The 12837-nt window shown below is 36.4% G+C and overlaps 1 protein-coding gene across 5 annotated transcripts in view; it reads right to left on the minus strand.

Annotated features, from left to right (window-relative positions):
* gbf1 (golgi brefeldin A resistant guanine nucleotide exchange factor 1) overlaps nt 1-12837 on the minus strand; it is a 282405-nt gene that overhangs the window by 154432 nt on the left and 115136 nt on the right. For all 5 annotated transcript variants that reach the window (XM_059946438.1, XM_059946436.1, XM_059946437.1 and 2 more), the window contains one exon: nt 695-826. In XM_059946438.1, the coding sequence (XP_059802421.1) occupies nt 695-826 (132 nt within the window). The remainder of the gene's footprint in view (nt 1-694; nt 827-12837) is intronic.

A 12837-nucleotide genomic window follows, 5' to 3' on the forward strand; every position in this document is an offset into this window, starting at 1 on the left:
ACTCTTTAAAGATACCAGGAAAATCATCTTCAACGATAACACATTTTTTCCTAGAAATTCTGTGCACTTTTAATAAAGGCACCACCACAATAATGGAGAAATAGTTTCTGCCAAGTGGAGAAGCAGCAAATCGAGACCACTCTGCTAAAAATAATAGCAACAAGGATAAGAAAAAAAATAAAAGAACCACCATGATTTCACCATGAATCCCAGCTCCAGCAGTCTGCTAATTAGGGAGATGGAGCAGGGACAGAAACGTCTCAATAAATCAAAGTAAACCATTGAATTCAGTACACTGCTCTAAACTAAAGAGAAAATTGTTCATGGCCATTAAAAGATAAAACATTTGAAAAATTTACAAGCAATGATTTCAAAATTGGTTAATCTCAGAACAGCAGTGTTCAAAAAAGCTAATGCACAGCATGTTACAATTGCTTACCATTAAATATTGGTATCTTTAAATGGAGTTTTGTATTGCTGTAAGTACAGTAGAAGAGGCTATTTTACAGTGATAATGAGAAAAAAAAGTAAAGCTGAGGTGCCATTTCCAAAACACACACATTGATAATTGCAAATGTGAAAAAAAAATCAACCTCAAAAATTCATGATGGCAGGATACCTTGGAGAGCAATGTAACAACTATCATTTTTGAATGGTGAGCTATGTTCATAATTCAGCACTAAAATACACGTACCTATCAATCCATACGAGAGGAACTTGTTAACAGATGTTAGTGCTAACCCAGTGATTGGTCCAGTTGTATTTTCCGATCTAATTACCTCCAGAAATGGTCGAAGGAAAACATTTGGTTCTATGACTGAAAGCTCTGCAAGAGAAAAGGAAGCCTGCTGTGATAACAAATTCCAAATAATCAACTACAAGAAGACATATTAGAAGGATGAATATTTAAATAATCATTGTTGTACTACATCCTTTTTTGTAATAGATTTTATTTCAAAAGCTAATACACAGCATATTACAATTGCTTACCAATTGTTATGCGGGTAAATGTATATTCCATGCCACTTACTAAAACTTTCTAAAACATAATTCTTTTGCCACACATAAACTTATAGCTGCTTTATCTTCTTCTAACAAAACAATGGGTTTCCACCAATAATTATGTGGGAACTGCAGCATTCCTTCTCCACACAGAAAGCCACAATTAACAATGCAATGAACGGCCATTTATTTTACCTTCAATGTTGAAGAATAGCATGGAATTAAGTTTACCTTGTTCTTCAATGGTTAAAAGACGCGCAAAGAGGATCTTAATGTATTGTCCCATTTGAAGGATTCCTACTTTTGTATTGCAACTAAGCTTGAAACTGGTTCATAATTCCTGCAGCCAAGCTTGAAATAACACCTTGCTGATGAAAATCTTACAAAGTAAGGTAGGGAAATAATACTTAATGATCTCAGATGTCATTTGCCTCTTGCATTTGTAATAAAAGGATTTTTATATGAAAAAGATGCTTTCAAATTGTTAAAACATAAACATTGGAGGAGACATGCAAAATGAGTTTTATAATCATAATGAACTAGATAAATATAGCAATTATTATGCAGCTGTTCGGCACACGGGAAATGAAAGATCCTTTTACATCAGAAATATTGGAAAGGGCACATTTTTCTTGCGATTGTCTGTTTAATGCACAGAATGAAATAAGATAGTCAATTTCATTGAATTCTCGCAATATTGCAGAGCAAACTATGCTTCATTTTCCCCTGATGGGTTATTGGCATTTACATTTGGAGATGTCTGCCAGTCATGGGGTTTGGACATAACTGCAGTGAACCTCCCTGTCTCACAGCATTTGAGTGAAAAACAGATGTGTCTGGTCCATTAATGTGTGGCATTTAAAATAGCCACATACCATCACTGGTGATTGCTGTACCCAAACAACCTAACAATAAACACTCGCAACATCAAAAGCTGACCAAAATGAGGCACGATCCCATTAATATTTCACATCCATAGCTGTGATACCAATTAAACTGTCTTGTCACCTCTCATTTATGGTTCTACAGTAGCTTTGATACATTGCAGAGGCAAGTATAAACCCTTAAAATAGCTCATCAACTGGTATCCATTGGCATAAATAGCAAAAAGCCTGAATACAGTTCTCAAATGAACAGCTGGACACACTTATGGCTAAAAATCTCCCAAATTATGAATTTTTGAGATCACCAGTATGATAGAACATACAACATTTACTTCAAAATAAATAGGAAAGCAAAGCATGTACTACTTATCTCATTCTATTCAGGGAATCCCAAATGCCAATTTATCACTGGTTGCTTGTAAGAAACAGAACAACCAAGTTGTGCCCAGACTATAAAGAACTATGTGACAATAATCAGTTATTCCATTTTGAGTAATGCTGGATGAGGGACAAAAGTTCAGAAACAGAGACAGAGCCAATTGCTTTTTCTGAAATGAGAGTGCAAGAGAAAGCAGTCTGAAGAGAAAAACAACATACTTTCAAAGAAAATGGTGAGATCAGCAAGATAAATTCCCACACAATGATAACAAAAATGGCTTAATACAATGAAATATACCAAATATGCTTAAAGGAGCAACAGGTTAAAACATCATTTAAAAAAAAACCTCCCATAACATCACTATGAAAGTATATGGCCACAAAAGCAAATAATGCTGATACATAGACTTAAAAACCTCAGTGAAAACTTGAGATTTCATCCTAGCATAAACACTGAGCAACACTGGATCTTCCTTTTACTGGTAAATGATTAACTTGCAGCTAATAAACACATTTACAGTAAACATGTAAACTGTCCTCCACTCTAATTTTCCAGGTACGTTCATTAATGGGTGCTTGGCAGGGTCCTTCTCCCACTATGAATGACTGAAATCTGGAAATTTCAGCAAATCCAATCCCCTTAGGAATAAACCTTCACATTCAGTTAAATTTTCTGACAAACAGAATTCAAGGCTCACTTTTTTGTTAGCTGAAGGCCTTTTCTTCCCCTAAGAGCTTGATAATTATTGTGGTGTATGGGAAAATATACTGTCAAGGCACTGAAAAATTCAATTCTTACTGTAATCATTTTTCTCCATCAATTCTATCGACTAAGTCTTTCATTATGAGTTCATTTCTCTTATTAGATACAAGGCCAGCAACCAGTCATTTTTATAAATTAACATATGGTAAACCTAAACGAACACCATGAAGCAAATGAAAACCTAATTATTCAAACTATGCCTGTAGTCAAATCAAATTTTATGATGCGCCTACTAACACTTTATCAGGTCATGTGCCTCCCAGAATCAGTTATTGAACAAATCTGATCTCCCACAACAGAGTCTATTACTGTAAAGGGCTTGGTTAGCTGACACTTAGTTTTGATTTCTGTATCCAAGGAAATATTTCTTGCTTTGAAAGACATGGAAAGTGGATTTAAGACAGATTCCTTTGATTGAGGGAAGTTCTATGAACAGAGTACGAGTAGATGGGCTAATTCTCATTAGAAATTAGGAGGAGGAGAAGAGATCTCACAAGAACACAAGAGAATTTTGACAGAGTTTGAAAGGGGAATGTTATGGGGATATTTACCCCGACTAGAAAGCCCAAAATATAGATGCATAATCTTTAGATAAGTCATCAGCCTGTTAAATAAGATACTAAACTTTAACATTCAGAGGATTACAAATTCTTGGATTTGACCACCTCATTAAGATTGTTGGATAGTCAAATATTACACTTATGGTAAGATCAATAGATTTTTGGAGGGAACAGTAGGAAATGAAAATAGAGTATGAATGCAGATGAAATGGAGGATCAGACAGAACTTACTGAATGACTGGTCAAAACAAAAGAGATGATTCTGGACTTTGGGAAGCAACAGGCTCACCACTCTCCATTGCACATCAATGGCTCTACAATGGACAGAGTGAAAACCAGCAAGTTTCTTGGTGTTTACATAAAAGACAATCTAACCTGGACATATCCTCATTAGTTAAAGCAGCCCAGAATGTCTACACTTTCGGAGGCTGTATCTCCATTCTAACAACTTTCTACAAGAACCCCATTGGAAGTGCCCTGTCTGGCTGCATAATTCTATGATATGGGAGCTACAAGGCATTGGACCACAGGACCCTACAGAGGATAGTAAAGTCCACTGAGAGGATCACATAGATCTTGCTCACACCCGCCAAATCATTATTTCTGAAATTTACCAGGAAAATTGTATACAAAGAACCCAAACCATCCAACCCACAATCTCTTTGACCCACTACTGTCAGAAAGACAGCACAGGACCATCAGGTCTGGGATTGCTGGACTGGAGCAACATCTTCTCTCAGGCTGAGAAACTAATGAATATTCTGTCACCGAGGTCTCGTCACTTGGACAGCAAGCTGTTTACTGTAGTATTTACCTGTACTGCGAACTATGTGCATTTTGAATTATATATTTTTTTTAAACTTATTTAGGCTGATATTTTGTTTTATGTCCTGTGTGTAAGATACATGCTTGGTGGGTGCACTGTGAGCTGGGAGGTTTGGTTGTATATATTCATAGTCTAATGACAATAAACGAACTTGATATAACAGTTTCAAGGGTATGTACCCAACTTTAACACCATTTAGAACATTTTCATGTACTTGAAAATGGAATTAGTCTTCCATCACGGTAATGATTTGCTTCACTAGTGCAGACAGGCAAGGTACTTACAACATTTTCTGTTCACACTTCCACTCTTCCAGCATAAATGGTACCTTGGCCTTATGTCATGATTAAGAGTTTAGTTAGAATGACTGGGATTGTTTTCCTTAACATGGCAACAGTTGCAGCAGCATTTAATAAATATCTTCAAAGATATAAAGGATCACGATGAGGCACACAGGAAGTAAAAGCTTTCAGTGACAGTGGGAGTGGTAAGCGCACATTTATAATAATAGTCAAAGAGCTTCAGTTTCAAATCAAAAGAGAGCTTTTAAAGATTTGTGAACAGGGATATAGAATGCACCCACCTAATGTAACAGATGTGGGAAACTGATTCAATGGTAACTCTCAGAAAGTAATATCTATATTTTAAAAATCAAAAAGTTACTGGGAATATGCAAAGATGTGTGTAATTGAGCAGACCTTTCAAAAAGCCATGACAGACATGAGCCGAATGGCAGTGAGAATTCTGGTCAATGACACATCTAACTATGAACTTACACAGTGTGGTTCTGTATGTCTGCAGTCTTCCACTGCCGTAGCCCATTCACTTCAAGGTTTAAGGCGATATGCATACAGAGATGCTCTTCTGCACACCACTGTTGTAACACATGGTTATATACTTTATTTATTTAGACACAGAATGGAATAGGCCCTTTTGCACTGCCCAATAACCCCGATTTAAACTGAACCTAATCACAAGACAATTTACAATGACAATTATCTATCAACTGGTACGTCTTTGGACTATGAAGGAAACTGAGCATCCAGGGGAAACCCACCACAGGGAGAACATCCAAACTCATTATAGACATTGGTGGGAACTGAACCCAGGTTGCTGGTACTGTAAAGTGTCATGCTAATCGTTATGCAACTGTGCCAGCCTAATGTTTTTATTTGTTACTGTTGCCTTCTTGTCAATTTGAACAAGTCTGGCCATTCTCCTCTGACCAGTCTCATTTACAGGGCATATCTTCCCACACACAGTTATTTGCTCACTGGATGTTTTATTGTTTTTCGCACATTCACTGTAGAGTAGTGATTTCTAAAGGGGACAATTACATGTCCCAAGCGGGGTGTTAGGGGACATAGAAGTCATCAGGGACGTTCAAGATTCTTGGGGGAAGGGTCGCAGCAAGCACAACCCTAACTGACTGACCATTAGTAGAGTGGAGACTTCCAAAAGGATGAAGCAGTGCATAGGAAGAACGATAGCTCTGCAAGCAGTGAGTACTCATCATCACAACACATCTCAAGCTCAGCAACCTCATCCAAACATACTAACCAAACATTATTGGGGATGCATAAATTAGCAATCAGGGTGTGCAAAAGTTCCCCTTGAATCACAACACAGTAACAATTCATGCAATTTAACAGTTGGTAAGTCAAGTACACCCTCTCAACATTCTCCACAAATCTTCAGAAAAAAGTCGCACAACAATACAGTGCTATCCAGACCAAATGATGAAATACAGCCCAATCAGTGAACCTGCTGATCCTGAGGATTCCTCTTGAGGTGTTCAAAGAAACCTCAGCTTCATATGTGTGGTTAAGAACCATCTTTGGGAATTATGAAACCTTATGTGATTAGTCAACCATGCTAACTAGAAATTGCAAATAGCTTGCCAAAGAGCACCTCTACCCTGACTAACATTCAGATTCCAATCTGAATCCTTGTCAACATAATTTTCACTGCTGTAATTGTCTTCATCTTTGCCTCGCTGTTCTTTTGCGTGCCACAACCATCGTTCCAACTTGCTGCAGTCGACAAGTATGGCACCCTCTCTCTTAGATGCTGATTTGCAAGAGCACTGCTTATATCTGCAGTCACTGAAGGATTTTCAGAATCAATTCAAGGATCTGAACGATCTGGAAATAGCAGACTGGGTAATTAACCTATTTCTTTGCAAGGTGGAAGAACAGGAAGAGAGCTGGCAAGAAATTATTGAAATTCAGAATGAAGCAGCAGCAAAAATGCTTTTCAAAAATGTCAGCTTTTGTGGCATGTGGCTTTACTGTCATACAAAGTTTCCTGGTCTTTGGAGAAGAGCCAAGCTGCTCTTCATCGCATTTTCATCCCTCTACCTTGTAGAAAAAGGCTTTAGTGCAGTGAACAACATACTCACAAGCTTGGACATTGTTATGCGGGGGGGGACTTAAAACTTTTGCTGTCACAATTTGACCCACATATTTCAACTCTTGCTAAAAGACATCAAGTTCAAGGGTCACATTGATATCGAAGCTGTTGTACTGTGCAGAGGTACTGTGTAAGCACAGGGGCGCCGGAAAATATATTGTGCTCAAGAGGGCTGTTGGCAAGTCCAAAGGTGCTTTAGGGGACATTAGCAAGTATAAAGTGCTTTAGGGAGTTTGGGGCCAAAAGGGGTTGGGAAACACTGCTCTAGAGACTGTTGTGCAGACTGTTTGTCCCAGATCAGCAGTTTCTGAAAGGCTCAAACCACCCCATCTGGCACCAATCATTCCACAGTCAAAGTCCACAGTCCACAGTCACATTTCTTCCCCATCCTAATGTTTGTTCTGAACAACAACTGAACCTCTTGACTATATCTGCACGCTCTATGCACTGAATTGCTGCAACATGATTGGTTGATTAGATATTTGCATTAATGAGCAAGGATAGAGGAGTACATTATAAAGTGACCACTGAGTATACACTACAGTGAAAGCAGTGGGGGTGAAGAAATTTTGCTCTGCACCTCCCAACCCAAATTGAATGATGCACATCATCTCACTTTGCGAAGCTACAGAGTCAGTATGGGCTTTCATACCAGACTACAATTATGCAAGCTTAATATTTATGCAAGGTTGAACATGTTCAAACAAAAGTCCAAATTTCCTTTGTTAAGTAACCCAAAAAGTCTACAGTAAAATCTGTTGGACAAGTTTGAGAAATCATTTCAAGCAATATTTGAACGATCAAAAAAAGCATGTTGCGCTTTTCACCAGTTACTTGGATTTGGTGTTTTAAAAACCTTAATTCCTTTGCAGAAAGGAGAAGAAAGTTATCAACACAAATTATTTTGCATTTATAACTCCAAACTCCAGTCTTGTGGAAAAATCTTACTGTATCTTTCATATCAAATCTTTACGAGGATTGCCCTTTTTTTTTAAAATGTGACTGGTTCAAATCTTCCTGCTAGTTCACATAGTGGTCCTGTTCCATTCTTCATTCTTCCTTTTATCAGCAACAAATCTCCTGTGGTGTTGATCACAAATCACTTGAATTTGAATATACAGCCACTTAATCATCTGCTAAGGTGACTACGGTGAACCTGGACTATCACTTGTAGACAGTCCTAAATAGACCATCCTGGTAATTGTGTCTTTTAAGAAACTTTTAACTTAACAGTAGATAAATTGCACATTGTCTTAAACTGACATCAATACAGCGGATGAAGAAACCTGAAAACTTCATGCTTAGCAACGTTGTTTGACAAATTCATGGAACAGCTTCCATGATACATTGCACAGGTTTTTATTTACTCTGATTTGGATGTTTTCAGCCAAGCCTGTATTGAGGTTGCAACAAGTTTCACCTGATGAAATGCTGTCTTCGTGCAACATGTCAAAACTATTGGAGAAAAGAATAAAACTATAAAAATACAAAATGTTGGAAGCACTCAGCAGATCAAACACCATTTGTGGAAAGAGTGTACATTTTGGATTTTGAAAAAAAAACTATCAGAACTTTTCCAGTTACTGCTGTTTTTTCTTTCCAGAGATTCTGCCTGATCTGTCAAGTATCCTCAGCATTTATGCTTTTTTGTTAGAAATTTCATTGCTCAAGGATTCTTATAGAGCTATGCCAAAATGAGCACCCATTCCTAAGTGACAGTATTTATCTACTTAAAACAACGCTGCAAGAATTTTATTTAACTGAAGCAGAATATGGCTCCTATCAATGAAGGTGGCTTTCAGCTTCTTCTATTCAAACTGTACAAAAGTCAATCACTTATGAACAAAATACTTATTTTAAAATGATTGCAACAAGGATCTGATGTCAAAAAAGTAATGCTGTTGAAGAGAGAAAAAAATCACTAACAAAATGATTTCCCCCCTTTCTTTCTTCCTTGCTTCATTCACCTCTACAACTGAGAGCTAACACCAATTTTCTGACTCAATCTCAACTTTAATTAAGATGAAAATTCATGGATTTTTTTTAAATAATTTCTCAAATAAGTCTTACCACAATAGCTATCTAAAGTTCCTGATAATTTTGCACATTGCTACTCAGGATTTTTTTTTTTGCTTCTTTTCAGTTATAGCCAAGATTTACATTGACTTTACATGTCAAAATAATTTTTGTCACTCCTTTGTGTGGAATTAGTTGATAAATCCTTTAATTTTACTTTTAGCAAGCTACATTAAGCAGACCCCACTTAATTTGATGAAAAATATCTTCGGGCTATCAGCCACTAATAACAGCTATTTAATGGAAACAGAAAAAGTGCACAGAAAAATATAAAACAGGTAAGAACAACATTCAAGAATTTTGAGAGTCACGAATCACTGAATGACCTGATCCAGCTTTACACAAATGGATTGCAAACAGCAGTTTGAAAGAAACGACCCTGTAAAAAGCCATACATGGCTTAATTATGCTGGGATGCAATAAAAGACTTCAAAGGCTAACCTGACCTCCTGTGCCAAAGAATTTAAAAGCTGAACACAAAGCACATTTTCATCAACAGCATGTATACTCAATTTCTCTGCAGCAAACTGGTGAGCCTTTTACCATCTTATTATATTATTATTATTTTAGCCTTCTCATACAGACATAGGATCTCATTGACAATACAAGATAACCAACTACACATGAACTTAAAAGATTCTGGAGCTTGATTAAGACAACGTTTACGGGAAATATGAAGTTTAAAAAACGTTGCTCTAAAGAATGTAAATCATGCTGTCCAAACTGCTCAGGTAAAAATGTTTTTTAAAAAATCTAATAATTTTATTGCCTCGACAGAAAGTAACAACTAATGGAACTTCTCATTTGTTTTGCCATCAGGTATGAATCAGAGTGTTTAAATCCATAGCACACGGTAGTCTAGTTACTTATTTCTAAGCTGCCGATGCTTATATGATTCTTGACCAGGCATTATTACAATGTATTTTGCAGGTCATATATTGTACCCTATATTATGCATTCTATGTACAGTCATGACATGGGCATTTTTAAGGTAGAAAGGGTGGTACAAAAAATTACATTTGAAAAATCACTACTTTTTACATTCATTTGATAATGGATTTGCTTTAAAATACATTACTAGCTGAAAGGTTTTAAAACAGAATATCAACATTGAAACCTCTAGCAAATGCTTTCCCCTAATTGGCACCTAAATGACATTATTAATAATCCTCTAGTCAATATGCTCCACCTCTAATTGCAGTACAAAAGCTATTAGCCAAATTATTCCTCAATTTATCAGGAGAAGAATGCTAAGCATACTTAGATCCATGTAGAAATTAAACCAAAGACTCTAAGGGGTTGATGAACACCTAAAGTTTAACTTCGTTTGCTTCAACTTCAAAGAACATTTCAGATGATTGACCTAACAATAACCAACACATCCCATTTAGTCACTTCACCTACAACAACTGGCAACTTAAACATGCTCATTAAGACCATGGAAGTATGAGAAAATGCCACGAATCTTTCAGTAAAATACAAATGTGACTACCCCAAAGTATTAAATGTAATGCACTTTGGAAAAGTATAGAAAGGATGACATACAAATGCAAACTTTATAATAAAATATGTACAATTTACCCTGCTTAATTTATTAAGTTAAAAATGAAAATAGAAATGGGAAATTTATTACTGAGTTTAATTTTTGGGATTGTAGGAATTTAGAGTGTGAGGCAGACAGTTTAACTGATAACAGTGTACTATGAAAAGCTTGCTATGAGCACTTGCTCAAATATAAAAATAAGCATTAATCATTAAATTAAATAATTGTTTTAAAAATCCATGGGATTTTAAATACGTACATTACTTGTTTAGGAAAAAAATGATAAATACAATAGATTGGGATGTCTATGCTCTATTTAAAACTTTATTTGGTGGTTGATTACCAATGAGATGAATCTTATTCTTATGCATTTAGCCAAGGAAATGTGGACACCAGTGGAACTATTATCAGTCAGTCTGTGAATAAGAAGGTAAAAGAATAATCAAAGTCAAATGCTGCCAAATCACAACTTTCTTAGCACGTTTTGTGGGAACTTACAGGATAACTGCCCAATCACAGAATTAATTCAATGCCTGGAGTCTATTTGCAAGCTCTTGTTATCATTTTATCTATCTGCAAGGACCTGCTATGTACAGCTTTCAGAATTGCATTCAACTGTGCATATATGACTGCAAGATATTATCATATTTCCATCATTTTAAAATCCAGGCCAAAATACTAAGCACAATTGTAAGCATGCTTCAAAGTTAAGACACTACATAATAATAATAAAGCGTATATGTGCATTGTTGGGAATGGGGAGGAGAGGAAGCAGGCTGCTGAGAAATGGAGCAGCAGAGTTGGAGGTGTATAATGGGTGGAGGAGAAACTGTCGATAGATAATGAAGAGCTCATCAAAGATCATCACCTCTTAAATATCAAAATTCAAGAGAAAAAAAACTGTCCACACTATGTGTCTATAAGATATGAAATGATTTATGCTATATTGATCCGCTGCCCAGGGGCACTTTCAGTAGGCTACCTCTAACAAGCTCCCAATCTTCTTCAATATTGCTAGAATAAGACACTACACTTAAAATCAATTTTCAATACCACAGAAAAGAACGAGATTCAGCAAGACAAACAAGCCAACAATGAGAAAGAGCTTTCAAATTCTTAAGGTCAAAGACAATGACCTGTGTACAACATTCCTAATGATTTAACGGCCTACAATGAAGCAAATGCTTCAGTGCACTGCTAGAGTGGATTGTCCTCCAAACTTGCGACCCTGTCATTTCAGAATTTTTTTTATGGGCTCCATTGTAGGAGCAATGCACATGATAGATATGATCTAATTTTTTATTTATTAATGAAGATAAAATATTTTGGTGACTTAAATATATATGTCATTGCTTTACATACTTTAAAACCACTGACAAAATGGAATGGCAATTAGTTCTCCTTGATTAAAAAGGATTAATCAACTGTACCACCTATTTCCTTGACTGTTACAGTCAGCTCATTTATCTGGACTAGTACCAAGTCTTAGAAGGACAATAGGAAGACAAGTTCATATCCCACTCCTGAAACTTTAGCAGAAGTCATGATTAATGCCTCAATGACTATTGAGTGAGTGCTGTACAGTTATACTGGCCATCTTTTATTTGTAAAACAGAGGTGCGACTTGTTCTCTCAACTTCTCAAAATAAATTACATGCACTATTTTGCTGAGTTGGGTTCAGAGGACCAAGTACATAACCAATATCACAAAATGACAAAACGTGGATAAGAAAGGACTGAGCAAAAAAAGACCACTGATGCTGGAAATCCAGAAGCAAAATTACAAAATGCACACAAGCTCTCAGCAAGTCCAGCAGCACCTGTAGGGAAAGAATCAGAATCAAATTTTCATCAGAAATGGAAAAAACATATGCGCAATTTAAATTGCAGACAAGGTGGAAAGAATACTGGGAAGCAATGTCTGTGATCAGTTGTCAAGGTAAAAATTACTGTTTCAAAAAATCAAATAAAAAGGGGAAAATAATGAAAAGGTACAACCAAATCTGTCAAGAGAATGAAAAAATGATAATGCAGTTACCTGAAACAGACAAATTTAGTAAAAAGAAATCCGCAACATGCCCAGACAGATGAGGTGCTGTTCAAGATTAGATTGAGCATCAGTGAATGATAATAACAGCTCAAAAAGAGTTCAGAATGACAATAATATGGAGAATTAAAGTGATAGGCAACAGGAAAAGCAAGGTTGCTCACTTTCCAGAGACTTTTCTCAAGAGCAACTCACAAACAGGCTGAACAGACGTTTTCTGCAAAATGTCACCAAACCTGTGAAGGCAAGACCACATTGTGTACACTGAATCAATATACTGAATTGGAAAAACTGCAAAACTAAATTGCTGTTTTAGATGTAAAGGGTGCTTGGGTTCACAGAGTGT

The sequence above is a fragment of the Hypanus sabinus genome, chromosome 21, assembly GCF_030144855.1.
Source record: "Hypanus sabinus isolate sHypSab1 chromosome 21, sHypSab1.hap1, whole genome shotgun sequence".
In the NCBI taxonomy this organism is placed as follows: Eukaryota; Metazoa; Chordata; class Chondrichthyes; order Myliobatiformes; family Dasyatidae; genus Hypanus; species Hypanus sabinus.